The sequence below is a fragment of the Nannospalax galili genome, unplaced genomic scaffold (assembly GCF_000622305.1).
Source record: "Nannospalax galili isolate Female #2095 unplaced genomic scaffold, S.galili_v1.0 scaffold160, whole genome shotgun sequence".
Taxonomy (NCBI): Eukaryota; Metazoa; Chordata; class Mammalia; order Rodentia; family Spalacidae; genus Nannospalax; species Nannospalax galili.
The window spans coordinates 1,243,545-1,260,009 of NW_008346900.1; the positions used below are offsets into that span (position 1 = coordinate 1,243,545).

Here is a 16,465-nt window from a genome sequence, read left to right on the forward strand (position 1 = left end):
CTGTGACAAAATACTCTGACCAATACCAACTTGGGGAGGAAAGGGTTTATTCAGCTTACATCTCCCAGGTCACAGTTCATCAGGGAGCCCAAGGCAGGAACTCAGGGCAGGAACCTAGAAGCAGGAGCTAGAGCACAGGCCATGGAGGAATGCTGCTTACTGGCGTGCTCCCCTGGCCCCTGCTCAGCCTGCTTTCTTATGCTCCATAGACCCACCTGCCCAGGGGTGGCACCACCCACAGTTGGCTGGGCCCTCCCACATCACTCATCAAGAAGATACCCTTCAGACATGGCCACAGGCCAGTCCAATAGAGGCAATTCTCCGATTGAAGCTCCCTCAACCCAGGTCCATAGACCCACCTGCCCAGGGGTGGCACCACCCACAGTTGGCTGGGCCCTCCCACATCACTCATCAAGAAGATACCCTTCAGACATGGCCACAGGCCAGTCCAATAGAGGCAATTCTCCGATTGAAGCTCCCTCAACCCAGGTGTGTCAAGTTGACTCTAAAGCTATCCAGCACATCTGGGTGCCTAGATCCTTTCTTTATTGGTTATATAAAGTTGGTAGGTACAGGGTTCTGGTTCTCTCAGGTTTAATTTGGAGGGAACTGATGGCTTCAGATCAGCTATTCAGGGGTACCACAGAAGCCCAATTCAGGTTCCAGTCAGGTACACTCAGGCTTCCTTCACCACACGAGGGAGGCCAGAACTCAGGGCTCTCTGGTGGTCTGCTGAGATCAGAGTAGCTACACCCAAGGAGGTTGATACCCTCCCTCTCAGGCTATCTGCTAGGTCTCAGCCTTAGCCTACCAAAGCCAGATCTGCCCTGGGAGGGGCCTCACGAAACCCCAGGTAGGGGGATGGGTATGGCACTATTAGGGGGAGCTCACCACCACGTGGAGGCAGGATCTGGTGCTCTCAGGCAGTCCCCTGCATTCCCAGGCCCTCTGCCAGAGGGAGGCCAGAGGGAGGCCAGAACTCGGCACTCTCTGGTGGTCCGCCTACTCTCCTTTTTTAATTTTTAATTTACATTTATGTGTACCCACAACACACACATGTCATGGCGCATGTGTGGAGGTCAGAGGACAGACTTCAAGAGCTGGCTGTCCTTCCACAGTGGATTCCAGGGACTGAACTCAGGTTGTCCGACTTACGCAGCAGACATTTTTACTGCTGAGCCGTCTCGTCAGCCCTAGTTTTCAAATGTAAATTGCCATTCTGGTTTTTTAGAATAATTTCTAGTTCTCTGAAAAAAGTTCTGATCTTGTCCTTTTAACTCCATGATCATTCATTGTAAGCTGTTTGTGGTTTTTAAGTCTGAATCTGTTTTCCCGGTATCTGAATCTCCCCTGGGACTGCTCAGTCTGCCTTTCTCTTTGCTTTCAGTCAAGTTTTGTCTTCTTGTGTGCTTAGTTACTAATGGCTATGCATTGTGTGGAACATTGTAGAGATACACACTAGAGGGGTGTGTGTGTGTGTGTGTGTGTGTGGCTGTGTGTCTGTGTGTCTGTGTGTCTGTGTGTCTGTGTGTCTGTGTGTCTGTGTGTCTGTGTTTAGGATTTGTCTTGTTCCTTGTAGGGAATACTGAGCACCTCTGATCACCTTCCCCTGAGCTCTCTGAACTATAGTAGCGCTCTATCTGTTGGGACTTCCTCTCTAGGTCACCCTCTCCTAGGATATACTATACTGCCAGGCCCAAACCAACAACAGGAGGGTTTGCCTGGGCCTTCCCATTCTTGTGAGTTTATTTGGCTTATAGCTCACAGCCCATCATGAAGGGAGGTCAAGGCAGGCACTCAAGAATGACACCACCCACAGGGACTAGGCCTGCCTACATCAATTAGCAATTGAGAAAACATCCCCACAGACATGCCCACAGGCCAATCTGATGGAGGGAATTCCTCAGTTGAGGCTCCCACTTCCCAGTCTCTAGTTTGTGTCAAACTGACAAAAACTAACCACACACATAGGATGGACTAGGATTCAGTCATAAAAAGGAATGAACCTTGAAACTATTAGGCTCAGTGAAAGAAGCCAGACACAAAAGGCCACAGATTGTATAAACCCTTATGTATGAAGTACCCAGAACAGGCAAATCAGAAAGCAGAGAAGCAGCTTCCAGGGCTGAGAGAGAGGATAAGGGGCGACTGGTGATAGGGTAGAGTCTCTCTCTGGGGTGAGGAAAGTGTTCTGAAGTTAGATGGTGGAGACTGTCACACAATTAAACCAAAAGCTTGGGCTTGCTCCTTTGAAGAGCAAACAATGTGTATGGTTTATATTTCAGTACTGACATTTTTATGGAGTCCCTCCATTCATACCCTACCTGGCAGGACTTCATGCAGGATCACTCGGTCCTCAGTAAGCAACCCTCCATCAGGGCCACTGCTCTCTCCCTGTGGCTCAGCATCAGGGACCTGCACTGGGCCTTGGCAGCCCTGGCTCAGGCCTGGTCTGCTGCAACTACTCAGAACTTTGGAAAAGAACTTCCTCCTTCAGACCTGATCTGTCTCCAGCAGAACAAAGAAAAATTGCGAGCAGTGGCCTTGGGGAAATCCCTCAGTGGCACTATGGAGTTCAGAGTGAGCAAGTTTGCTCTTGAGGCTACCTTGGACAGACTGGTGGCAAAGGATGCTATAGGCACACACAGCCTAGAGAGCCCTGGGATCGATTGGCGATGTCTGCCTTGGGTGTGTGGAGAGGCAGGTGCCTGAGCTGTTCTCTCTCTTCCAGGCACTTATGTGATGACAGTCACTGCCAACGACGCTGATGACAGCACCACAGCCAACGGCATGGTACGCTATCGGATCCTCACCCAGACACCCCAGAGCCCGTCCCAGAACATGTTCACCATCAACAGTGAGACAGGGGACATCGTGACAGTGGCAGCTGGCCTAGACCGTGAGGTGAGGTGGGCTGTGGGCCATGCTCTGATCTAAGGGTACAGGTAAGAAGCCAGGCAAAGTTCAATGTCATCTCCTGCTGAGGCTGGAGGGAAAGGACCCAGCACAGCACTAACCTCACTGCTTTGGGTGAGTCACCTCCAGACACCCTGTGAGGTTCCCGAGTTCAGGCCCTGTGACATGTACAGCACAGCAAGGACACAGATGAGCAGGGAGGGACCCCGTGGTCCTCAGGGTCCTGCCACCATAGTTCTCCTGCTGTGAGGTCTTTTGAACACTTCAGATGAGCCTTGAGTACACACTTGCCTAGGAAGCCTGCCTCTCTAAACTGGCCTAGGTGTACTTGACCACCACCAGTGAGTGGCTAGGTACCCTCCATGATGCAGCAGGCACAGGAGGGTGGCACCCAACCTGCCAGGTGGTCATTTACCTAGACAGAGTTCTGTGACCTTCTCTCCCCAGACCTCTGCAAGGCTGTGTCACACCAGTTTTCTTTCCCCAGCGTACAGACCCCAGAGCCAGACCTCAGAGGCCTCAGAATACAGAAGCCAGAACAGTGGGCATTCTTCCCCTCCTGAGCCCACTAGAAATAGGCGAGCTGACTGCCTGTCCCCAAAGATCCAGCACCAGCCCCTGACTGACAGCTCCCAGCCAGTGGTGTCAGGATGGTGTTTCCTGCTCTTTCCGCCATCTGGCTTCCTGTGTGCCTGTGATCACAGGGCAGATGTAACACGCTCATTGGGGACCAGGAGGGAGAGCCTCACTGAGCACAGGGGCACCTGCCACTCTGGGGCTCATTTGTACAATACGGCTGCAGCTTTCTGGCAGTGTTCTGCCTCGGTGGGCCCAGCTGTCCCTGCTCCTAGTGAGCAGCTTCTGAAAGCGTCAGGGTTCTCTAGGTCTGCAGAGACCTCACACAAGCTGGAGCTGCCAAGTCATTACCAGGGGATCATGGTGGTGTTCTGTGGGGACAAGGCTGGTAGGAAAGAGGCAGGTCCCTTCCCTAGGAGTCCCCATAGCCAGATTTGAGAGCTTTGGGGCTCCCGATGTCTGAGTCCCTACCTTGGTTTTGAAAATCAGGGCTCGATGGAGAATTCCAATCAAAGAGCAGAAACTCTTTTCTTATGCCCACATTGTACGAGGCAGTACGTGGACAGGACCCCTCTGCAGCCGTGTGGCTTGATGGGAAGGAGTGGTGGACATCATAAGCAATAGTATTCTTCTCCAGGCTGAACCTTGCCTGCAGTCTCTCTGCCTACTGACAGAGCTGCATGTATGACCTGCAGGGGCATGCACACACCCTTACATGCATAAACACACATTGACATACACACCCAATGGCTGGGCTACGACTCTCAGCTGCATCTTGGAGAAAGGGCAGAAGAACCAAGCAAGCGGCAGGTGACAGACACTGGACCCCAGGATGGCCTTGCCAGGGTCCTTACCCAGAGTCCCCAGCTGCCCCTGGGTTCAAGCTGCTTTCTTCAAAGGAGGCACGGAGGGGAGAGAATGCTAGAACACCTGTGGACAGGGCATCCCCCTCAGGAGTGTGACCAAGGCTCACACACTGGGCAGCACTTGGGCCCCAGTCTGTTGAAGGTAGCAGTGTAGCGACAGGCTGCTCCCAAGTGCTGCGCCCAGGGAAATCTTACTGGAAGCCCAAGGGCAAGGTCAGAGTCCAGCATAGAGAGAGACCCAGTGCCCATCTTCTCTTCTCCTTATTTAATGATGTGGACAGAGGTGCCGGGTGCAGCACTGGATACAGCGCCCGCCTCAAGTTGTGTCCTGTGGTGGCAGAGTAGGGAGTGGGCAAGGAGAAGAGACGCGGCTTACCAGGGGTCACAGCTGCACAGAGTCCTTGGAGGGCATGTGCACTGACACTATGTGTGTAGACCCCGAAGCTGGGGGCACTTTCCAAGAATGGGGCAGAGGCTGGGAGCACTGGGGCGATTGCAGCTTAGTTTTTAGGAAAGAGTATGTGATCATTCCCAGCCGAAGAATGCATGAAAGGCACGCGGGGCAGGGCCTTCCAGTTGACGACAAAAGCCCCAAGGCAGGCACTGTGCAGGAGCAGGCTCCAAGCATCAGACCTGGGAAGGATCCAGTGCTCCTCCGCTTCTTGGATTTCGCCATCTGGTCTGGCCCCACTAGGAGAGACACCCCAATGGCCCTAAAGCAGGCATCCCTGTGGGCAGGTCAGGGCCTGCGATGACCGAGCCCCCACCCGGGCTCCTGAGCTTCAGCATTCTGGTGATCCCCACAGACATGACAGCTCAGCCACACAGAGACCTCCCCACCCACTGACCAGGCCACGGTGTTGTGGGCGTGTCTGAGGGATATCTGCCCAGGCCGGGCATCCAGAGGAGCCACGCCAGCCCTGCTGCCCAGGCTGTGAGCTTCCCTGACCCCCAGCCATCGCAAGCCATCCTGTGGGGTACCGTGTTGTCCTGCTGGCATTCTCTGTCATGTGGTTTGAGTGTTGCCGGTGAAATGTTCCAAACAAAACACTCATTTAAAAGCCATTAGAGATGTGGTTAACGGACAGAGATTGATGAAGACAGAGGGACATTAGGAGGTGTCCTTGGGCTGTGTGCACCCAGCAGGGAGACGTGGCTGAGCTTGCCCTGACACTCAGCCTGTCCCCCTGTGTCTGAGAGGAGCAGCTGAGCCCAGCAGGGGCTGGTGTGCTAGAGGAGCCTCAGCCTCGCCACATTCCTCCTCCTCCAGGGCTGGTCCGGGACGGGATGCAGTGACAGCCTGCTTTCTTCTGTCTTCCCCAATGACTTAGCTGCTAATGTCCAATTCCAGGAAAACTCTCCTTTTCTCCAACACACAGAGTCAGGATAGTGGGAACCCAAGCAGATGGCTCTGCGGAGAGCTAACGGGAGCTGTAGACTAGAGACAAAGGGGTGTCAGGGGGTGACTCGGTCAAGGTTTTGGAATGTGAGAGCCAGGAATAAATACTGTGTTCAATTCAAAAAAAGGAAAAAAAGGTATGATAATGCTTTAACTATGGCTGGGAGGATCTGGCTGTCCTCTGGTTTATGGGACCTAGGGAGGAGAGTCCTAAAATGAGACCTAGTAAGCAGGTGCAGGGATGGCACAGAGCAGACCCATCCAGGCCTGGGGCTGGACAGGGAGATATAGGAATGGCGTAGAGTAGACCCATCCAGGCATGGGGCTGGACAGGGAGATACAGGGATGACACAGAGCGGACCCATCCAGGCATGGGGCTGGACAGGGAGATACAGGGATGTGACCCATCCAGGCATGGGGCTGGACAGGGAGATACAGGGATGGCACAGAGCGGACCCATCCAGGCATGGGGCTGGACAGGGAGATACAGGGATGGCACAGAGCGGACCCATCCAGGCATGGGGCTGGACAGGGAGATACAGGGATGGCACAGAGCGGACCCATCCAGGCATGAGGCTGGACAGGGAGATACAGGAATGGCATAGAGTGGACCCATGCAGGCATGGGGCTGGAAAGGGAGGCCCCTGTGATCGGACCCATCCAGGCATGGGGCTGGACAGGGAGATACAGGGATGGCACAGAGCGGACCCATCCAGGCATGGGGCTGGACAGGGAGATACAGGGATGGCACAGAGCGGACCCATCCAGGCATGAGGCTGGACAGGGAGATACAGGAATGGCATAGAGTGGACCCATGCAGGCATGGGGCTGGAAAGGGAGGCCCCTGTGATCACAACAAAGACAAAGACTCTGACCCACACATTCAGCCAGTTCCAAACCCTGGTCTCTACACCCAGAGGGTCAAGACCAGTCAGAGGCCCCCAGACTCCCCACCATCTCAAGATCAGCCTGACCCCTGACCTGTGACCCGACTTCCCACCAACAGTGGTTGGGCTCAGGTGGGATGTGTTGGGGCCCAGCTTTGTGAGCCTGTGATAGAGGGAAACGAATGTGGCAAAGAACATGCCTATCATGAGCATTTATTGAGCATCTACTGTATGCCCTGCACCGCTTCATGGGCCATGAACAGAGAGATCCAGGCCCCACTTTGAGGTATTGTTCTATGTAGGAAGCAGTAAACCGTAAGCCCTGGGGGTAGCGTCAGATGAGAGAGCTCAGAGACAGGGCAGGGCCACTTAGACCCTCTTCTGTGTCACCCCTCCCAGTAACTGGTCCTCAGAGTCCAGGCACAGCAAGGACCTATTCACGTCCACTACTGGTCCCAGTTAAAGTGAAAGCAAGACGTTCCATAGCTCCACACTCGTCCACACTCGTTCTGTCAAACCAGGTCCAGGACACCAGCATCTGGGGTGCTGGGGCCTGGCTGGCCGCCTCTGTAAATCAGAGGTAACGTTGATGCCAGGGCCCCTCAGGAGCCACACAGACTCCCCCTTTCGCTGTCCATGTGAACCAAGTGTCTCTCCTCAGAGATGCCACCCCTGTGCACCCAGCATCGTGTTTTCCTTGAGCCTTGGGCTCAGCTCCATCAAGGGACCTGTGGATTTAGCCTGAAACATTGAGATGTCGTTTAGCTACTCCCATCTGGTGAGGACTTGATATCTGTGGCAAGAGGAGGCCAGGCTAGGCCATGAGCCCTGGACAACCTGGTACACTGATCGGCCACAGCTCCTGAAAGACTCGGCCACACCCAGCCCCTTCTACCCTCCTCCCTCCTCTCCACCCTCCTCCCTCCTCTCCACCCTCCCTCCTCTCCCCCCTCCTCCCTTGCTTCTCCAACCCCCTGGTCTCCCTCCCCCTCCTTTCTCCCTCCCATTCCACCTCCCCTTTGGACCAGAGACCCCTCAAGGAAGGATGCCTCCAACCCTCTTTCCCAAGTTCTCTGCTCAGGTTGCCTTTGCCTCTGGGTGGATGTGGTGAGACCTGCTGGTGAGCTCTGGGGTGAGCTGGCTCTTATGGAGGCACATTTCTGACATGGATGTGTGCCCTGTGCCCAGAGGGCCCTGTCCTGCCTGGCTGACCACCCTCCTCCTTCCTCTCCACCCTCCCTCCTCTCCACCCTCCTCCTCTCCATCCTCCTCCTCTCCACCCTCCTCCCTCCTCTCCACCCTCCCTCTGCCTCCTTGCCTCCTCCTGCTTCTCCAACCCCCTGGTCTCCCTCCCCCTCCTTTCTCCCTCCCATTCCACCTCCCCTTTGGACCAGAGACCCCTCAAGGAAGGATGCCTCCAACCCTCTTTCCCAAGTTCTCTGCTCAGGTTGCCTTTGCCTCTGGGTGGATGTGGTGAGACCTGCTGGTGAGCTCTGGGGTGAGCTGGCTCTTATGGAGGCACATTTCTGACATGGATGTGTGCCCTGTGCCCAGAGGGCCCTGTCCTGCCTGGCTGACTTCCTAGAAACACTACTTCTAAAAGGCCTCTGGAGCATACAGGCCTCAGACAGACACACTGATGGAGAGGTTCTGTAGCAAACAACAGCCTCATAGTGCATTTAAGATAACCATCCCCAGGCATTTGTGAACTGGGGAAGGGAGTGGTAGCCACTGGTGATTACCTGGCCCAAGAGCCAGTTTGTCTCCACGACCTTCAGGCCATAGGGAAGGTCACAGAAAGGGACATTTCTACACCACACCTGCCACCGGCTCTAGCTGAACCTGAACTCAGCCAAGTGTGAAGCGTGTAAGATTCCTCTTTTGTTTCCTCTTTTAGACTCCCGCCCACCACCGTTTAACAGGCAGTCTTTCGGGGAGTCCCATGGACAGGCCCCCTCTGTCCCCACTTTCCTAAGGAAGGGGAAAACCCATGGCAGGAGCGCCACGCATCTAATTAGGAGAGCCGTGTGAACCGAGTGCTTCTGCGTGATTAAATGTCAGGAGAGACTTGGACTCCGTGCGCAGGGCTCAAGTGCCTCTCCTGTACCTGCCCCCTCGCTAATCCCGCTCATCTTCCCGTTTCCTAATTAGAGTGCTGATGGTCTAATAAGATGAGCCCCACTCTCAAGCCGTGCTTCGGAGGCAGCAGGGGTTTTGATTGCTGAGCCTCGTGACTGGCAGCGCGCCATACTGTGCACACACTTCCACACTGACCTCCATGATGCTGATTTCACTGTCAGGGCTCCACCCATTTCACGTGCCACCACACCGTGACCATCGGCTGGTTGCCTTCCTCAGCCTCAGATGAGGCTTCCTTCCCCAACGTGGTGGACCGGGTTAATTATCCCAGGGTTGAAAAGGTCTTCAGGAAAGCCAAACAGCCCCTCCCTATACTCATTCAAACTCCCACACTCATTCATGTCAAACGAAAACATTTTGTGTGGATGATGTGTGGCCTCATTCATGAACAAGGGACAGTATCACCGTTACGGACTTTGGTCAATGGAAGTGGGCTTTAGTGGCATGACTTTTCCGTTGCCTTAAGGGGAGTACTGTATAGATGCCTCTCTCCTCTGGAGACATGGAGTTGTCCTGGGGGGGTGTAATCAGGGTGAGGTGTCTCTCAATGTCTGATTTTTTTAAATCATTTTCATAACACTGTTTTAAAGATAAACACAAGCGTGGCTTTGCGGTTTAGGAGAAAAAAAATATGGTAGCAATTGAGACAGATTTGCCGGGGACCCACTCAGTCTGGATTTTCATTCTGGAATTTTTCTCTCTCCCTTTGCCCCCTCAAAAAAACCAAAGGAGAAGGTGGAGGAGGACACCACGTGCAGGTGCAGGCGGCCTGGGCTTCAGTTGTCCCTTGGGCTCTGCCACCCAGAAGATCTCCTGAGCCACACGTGGTGTATTTGGCAGCCACAGGGCCCTGGCCCTCACCATGCTAGGTGCCCTCAGGGACTCTCAGCACCATTACCAGCCTCACAGAATGCAGCTCCCTGGGTTGTGGCCACTCTGAGCTATTGGACCCATGCAGAAACAAGCCTTTTTCTGTAATAATGCCATTGATTTTTTTTTCTGACCACAAAAGCTGTGCCATTATGGTAGGAAAGATGTAAATATAAAGAAGAAATGGCAGGCCTCTGTCCCACCATATGGAGGCAAAGACAGACTCCGCAGCATGCTGTGGCCTTCCCTGACCCTGTGGGTCCACCTGTCCCCTGTGCTTCTGCAAACGGTCCTCACGGCCACTGGGACATGAGTGTCCTGAAGTTGTGCTGTGCTGAAAGCGCCCTCCCAGCACCCCCGTCAGGGTCTGTCCTCTGCCTTCTTGGCCTCCTGGGCCCCTCCCATTATCTCTGTCCCCATCCCTGCCAATAGACAGCACAGAAGTCAAGAGGGCATCATAGAACTAAGACACAGACAGGATGGGTACCTCAAAGGCTCAAGGACAAGAAGACCCTATCCTGGTCAGCTCCCTACCACAGAGTCACCACCATGGTTCCTTGGCCACTCATTTGACCCTTCCCGTGATCCCACATGCAAGAGTCAACACGCTCAGGGAAGACAGCTATCCCTCCTCGTGGCCTCTTGTGGGTGTGAGCATCCTTCAGAGGTAACCTGCAGACACCATCCTCAGCCTGATGATTAGAAATGGGTTACCTGCCAAGCTCAGGCCAGTTGCTGGTCAGTGTGGACCAGCATGACAGGCTCAAACCATCAGGGCATCTCCTCAGCCAGTCCCGGTGACCTCCCAGGGGACGGGCCTGCTGGCATGTCCAATGTCCACACTCTGAGCTTCTCACATACACCAGGCACCCTAAGTTCTGAAGCCTGGAGGTTCAGGTCAGAGCCCAGAGATGTCTGAAGATTTCTGAAGGCCTGAGGTTGACAGAGCAATGCCCAACCAGAGAACAGAGGTCCAGAAGACAGAGAGCAAGGCCAGCCCAGGGGCTTAGGGACAAGTGATGCTGTGGGGACAAGGTTCCTGGATGACAAGGGAGGCTGAGCCATGGGGCAGCCTCTTGGCCCCCTTGCCTGTTCAGGCCACACCCACTAAGAAGGTCCTAAGGTCTGGTCCTCCTGGACCCAGAAGCTGAAGAGCCCCTGCTCATGGACCTGCAAGTTCCAAGGGACTGCAGAGCCTTAGCTGCAGCCAGTGTCGGCAGCAGAGGGCCAACGCCCAGGCCATGTGCGGGTGGGTATCACATGGGGTCTGCACAGCTGGCCCAGAGCCTGACTGTGGAGAGGTAGGAAGAGAAGGGAGCATGTTGGGAGGGAAACTTCCTGCCAGCCCAGAACTGAATCACTCAGGTTGGGCCTGGATGGTGCTGCAGAGACAGAGGTGGGTCTCTGGGAAGTGGTGAGATCATCACAGCCCACCTCCCCAGCCAGACACAAAAACCCACCTTGCATTAATCATAGTGAAGATCATGGCCCAGCCTGCTGGGGCTGTGTCTACAATCAGCCAAGGTCCTTCCCACTTCAGAGCCCCGCAACCAATGAGGGGGATGCTGCCCAGCTGCCAGGTTCCGTGGAGTCACTGTGTGTGTGTGTGTGTGTGTGTGTGTGTGTGTGTGTGTGTGTATAGTGTGTGTGTGTATAGTGTGTGTGTGTGTGTGTATAGTGTGTGTGGTATGTAGAGGGGGTGTGTGTGTGTGTGTGTGTGTACTGGTGTGTGTGTATAGTGTGTGTGTGTGTGTATAGTGTGTGTGTGTGTATAGTGTGTGTGTATAATGTGTGTGTGTGTATAGTGTGTGTGTATAGTGTGTGTGTGTGTGTGTATAGTGTGTGTGTGTATAGTGTGTGTGTGTGTATAGTGTGTGTGTGTATAGTGTGTGTGTATAATGTGTGTGTGTATAGTGTGTGTGTATAGTGTGTGTGTGTGTGTGTATAGTGTGTGTGTGTATAGTGTGTGTGTGGGTATAGTGTATGTGTGTGTGTGTATAGTGTGTGTGTGTATAGTGTGTGTGTGTGTGTGTGTGTCTGTGTGTGTGTGTATAGTGTGTGTGTGTATAGTGTGTGTGTGTGTGTGTGTGTGTGTAGTGTGTGTGTGTAGTGCCCCCACCATGGTTGTCCCAAGCCAGTAGCCATCACAGGGGAGACGCAGGGCAGATGCCCCATCGTAGAGATATCAACTGCTAATGTAGGGCCCAAGAGAAAGCTCTGTAGAGCTTTGGAGGAAATGGATGAGCTTCACCACAGGTGTCTTAGGGAGAGAGGGACTCCTTGTTTTGGGATTTTCGTGGTGCTGGGACTTGACCCCTGTGCTAGACCAAAGCTTTACCGCCAAGCTGCACTCCAACTAAGAATTTTAATCACTGTTTAGCTCTGCAGTAAAGCATCTCAGTGAGATGCTGGTGCATGTGTACCCAGGAGCGGGGATGCCTGAGGGGCCCCCACCCCCAGGAAACCCAGAAGCAACCAGGCACTTCCAGAAATAGACATGTCCAGACACATCCAGTAACGTTCAGACATGTCCAAAAATGTCCAGACACATCCAGAAATGTGTGATGTACCATTGACAGGGACATCTGCTTGGGGTACTTAAGCACTCTCATTTGCAGTCGTTTCTAGGGCTTTCTAGACACCTCCCCACGGCCTCCCTTTGGTAGCAACCCAGAAAGAAACAAGGTCAAAGAAAGCCAGGCACTGCCCTTCCCTCTCCAAAGATGGAAACACAAGTCACAGGCCCTGTCTTGGCTGTCTGTCTTCCCAGCTCCACTCAGAGTCAGAGCCAAAAAAGACTCCCAGTCACCCTAACCAAACCCCGGTGATCTGGCAGCCCTGGCACTAGTCCGTGCCACTGTTTTTTTCCCTGTCAGCCTTGACATCCAGCCACATCCTGCCTTTGGTGTTCAGGGGGGCTCTGAGACATGATGTCCTGCAATGGGGAAGACAGTCTGGGCCCAAGGAGGCTGGCATTGATCTGGTTCATGATTTGCTAAGGGGTCACAGGACCCAGACCAAGCTGACAAAGGACCCTAGAAAGCCAGAGGAATGCTATAGAGGGGCCCTGGGGAGAAGCTGGGGGTAAACAAAGGAATTACAAAGCAAGATTTGTTCCTGCCTTAGGCAGGGCCCTGCAGAACCTCCTTGCTGAGCCCTGCCTCTCCTGCCTCTCCTGCCTCTCCTGCCTCTCCATCCACTCTTGCTGCAGGAAGATCCCCGCTTTCTCACTCTTGCCAGCTTCCCTCCTCCGAATTCTTTCAGGGGCTGCCAGGGGGCAAGGACATGGGGATTGTGAGGCCATCATGGAAGGCAAGTAGGTAGGACAGCCCCCAGCCCAGTGTGGCCCTCGTTGACCCCTCCCCAGGGGTGGACAGGTGGTGAGGGACTCAGATACGTTAGTCTCAGTCCCCAGGTCAGCATCTCCCCAGGCTCCCAGAGAGGCAACAGGACAGAACATAGTTTATTCCAGGGTCACCCAGACATAACCCATAAGGCAAGTCTAACCTGTGCCTACTTTGTAAAAAAAAGTCAGGGTCTCCCTATAGCCCCAGCTGGCCTGGAACTTACTATGTAGGCCATGGCTGCCTTCCATCTCACAAAAATTGCCTGCCTGCCTCTGCCTCCCAAGGGCTGGGATAGAAGGTGAACACCACCACACCCAGCTTTGTAACTTTTCCTGGCACACAGACACATGCACCCCCTGTGCTGGCCACATCACCTGTGGGAGGAACAAGCCTTCTTCCCTGCAGAGGCTTCACAGCCCGTTGGTCAGATCTGGGGTCTCAGACTGGCAACTCGAGACAGGTCCAGGTGCAGATGGATGCTGTTCCTATTTATGTTTGAACTTTGCCAGTGTTTAAGCAGAAGGCTTTTGTACACAAATCCTGATCTCTGGATCCTCTCAAAAGTAGAAGTCCCTAGAGGTACTGGGAGGCCAGGAGCTTCCTGAGCCCAAATGACTACAGCCCCAGCAGGCTACACGTGCAGCGAAGCCTACTGCTGTTTGACTGCAGTGGGGAGTGCTCGAAGGCCCCATCAGCCATGAGACAGGGAAGGGAAATCACAAAGAGCCGTGATGTCCAGGCCTTGGAGCAGAGGGGAGGATGGCCCTTTGACGATGGGCCTCCCTCACTGGTGGGTTCTCTGCACTTGACAGCGGACCTCCTACCTCCCTTCCTGGGCTTACCCTTCAGATACTCCTTTTCCGTTCCACATCTCACCCAGGCCCTGCACTGGGTCACAGCCATTCATGGACGGCACATGCTCCACTGCTCCATCTGTCCATGCTCAGCAGCCCTTCCAGCCTCCTACGCAGACACAGATCTGATGATGCTCATCTTCTCAAACCCTCCCTGCCCCAGGGCCTCAGTGGCAGCCATTCCCTCCGTTGGGAACATTCCTCCCCCAGGTGCCAACCAGAGGTCGTTAATTCAATTAGAGCCCCACCCCCTACCATCATCTGGCCCTGCTTCTCAGCCCAAGTCCTCCTTGGGCTACTGGACTATTGACATTTGTGGTTGATTCCAAATGCCCCATGAGCAGGCTACAGGATGTGGCCCAGCACCCCGCTGCACAGGACACCCCACCACAGAGCATGACTCAACCACAAATGCAAAAAGTCATCACTTAAGGAAGAGACCTTTGGAAGAACAGGAACCTCGAGAGCAGGGAACTCCACAGCCTCAAGGAGGGAAAGGAGACTGAGGACGGAGGGTGGTGTTCAGCAGCCAGGAGAGGTTGTCTCACGGGGTGGGGGGTGGGGGATCAGAAAGGACTAAGAAGAGCCCAGGGAGGCCCCGGCCCACCCCACCCCTGCCTCCGGCCTCATTCCCCATGTGTTTGGAGTCCATGAGCCTTTAGCAGCCATGGGTGATGCCCCAGGGAAGATGAGAGCCGGTGAGAATGAGAGAGCCGAGCGGCGGGTGGGAACAGAGCGGCACCGCTGCTCCATGATGGGCCAAGTCCCGCTGGTGGCCGGACTTGGCTTCCCGCAGGCAGCGGTGGGGAGGGAGGGCTGTTCCGCACCCCACTGAGAAGACTTGCATTTTCTCTGGTTTTGATGCTGCACAGAAAGAGCAGCTGTCTGGAGAGCGGGGGAGGAGAGCCCTTTCCTTAGTCACACAGGCAGGGCCAGGGATAGATGGCAGCCCTGAGTGGTCCCATAGCCCCGGAGGGGAGAGGCAGCGCATCACCGCCCCAGGCTGCAGCAGAAAGGCTGGGAGAGCAACGTCTCCAACAGCCCAGCAGCTAGAGGCTTCAGGGGAACCGGGGTTTTTGCTTGTGTTGTAGAGTGAAGACTCTGGGGAAGTAGTCACAGGGACAAGGACAGTCAGTGTAGGTTTGCCAAAGGCACAGCTATGCGGAGCCCCCACCCCCACCCCCCTGCTGGGGGCTCTGCTGAGGTGGCCCTGCATCTGTACTTAGACAACTTCTTGTCCAAGGTCCTTGTCCAAAGTCACCCTGTGAGATGTGCACGCAGCCTTCTCCACTCCCAAGCAAGGGAGCCTCAGAAACTGGGACGGGACAGCGTGTCCACCCATACTGTGGACCACCACTGCTGGGCCCCAGGGCTACCTGTGACTCACCTGACCCAGGTGGGTTGTACACATGGCATTGCAGAGTCAACTGAGAGTCACCTGTGGAGGAGCAGAACCAGCTCCTAAGGGGGCTCAGCCTTCATCTTGAAGCTCTGTGGGAAGCCTGTTCTGGAATCTCCAGCAGGACCCCCAGCAGCCCAGTGACCAGGGGGCACAGTGGGTGCAGAGCCCCCTCGAAGTCCCAAGAGGCCATAGACATTAATGTGCTCTAGCCATTCGTGCACTGTGGAATCCACCCAGTTAGTGCACCTGGCTCAGCAGCATTCAGTACATGAGCAAGGTCCTATACCTGTCACCTGTGCCTAACTCCAGGCATTTCATCATCCTCCGGCACCTCTCCCATCTCTCCTCAGCTCCTCCCTCAGCTGCAGGCAGCCTCTGCTGTCTGTGGACTTGCTGGTTGTAAGTACATTGCGTGAGCGGGGGTGCCTGCTGTGTGACTTCTCAGACGTGGCTTTGAGGTTCGTCCAAGTATAGCAGATGTCAGAGTACTGTTCCTTTTTATGGCTGCTCCATACATGCGCCCCATTTCAAGCACCCAGTGCTTGGATTGCTGGGCACTTGGGCTGCTTGGCCGATGTGAACAGTGTCATGTGAGCACAGGTGGTCAGCATTTGTATGCACCTCTGTTTTCAGTCTTTGGATCAATACCCAGGAGTAGGGTCTCCAGGTCATGTGGCAACTTGAGGTCCATTCCACCAGTTTCCGGGTACCTACATGCCCCCCTCCTTACACCACAACTGATCCTTCAAATGCCCTCACCGTGCTCTCGGTCACCGTGCTGTTTCCAGGTGCTGAGCAATATGAGGATGGCCTCTGTCACTTCATCTTTGAGTGTCAGAGGGGATGAAGGTTCCAGCAGTGATGAGTGGGAAAGATCCAGGAGGTATGTGACCCATAGGAGTTGCTGGAAGCTGGTATCAAACAGCCCAGATAGGACCCTCCCAGAGCAGAGTGGCCTGCAGTGGCTTCTGCCTTGCTGGAGGAAGAAGGGATTCAGGAGTTCTTTATGTCTGGGCTCTTGGCCTCAATTTACAGCCCCCACACTGAATACCTTCTGAGAGCAGAGAGCCCAGGTTAGGTAGGAGGCATGCTTGCAGCCTTGTGGATGAGACTGTCATAAGAAGAGAGGGGTCCCAGCCAGAAGCTGGGCCTGTCCGAGGGAACATGGCTAGCCATGTGGTCAGCACGGGGAAGCGTGCAGGGGTGTGC

The 16,465-nt window shown here is 54.6% G+C and overlaps 1 protein-coding gene across 1 annotated transcript in view; it reads left to right on the forward strand.

Moving 5' to 3' along the window:
- Cdh4 (cadherin 4) overlaps nucleotides 1-16,465 on the forward strand; it is a 103,287-nt gene that overhangs the window by 39,941 nt on the left and 46,881 nt on the right. The window contains exon 4 of the mRNA XM_017800667.1: nucleotides 2,732-2,904. Within this exon, the coding sequence (XP_017656156.1) occupies nucleotides 2,732-2,904 (173 nt within the window). The remainder of the gene's footprint in view (nucleotides 1-2,731; nucleotides 2,905-16,465) is intronic.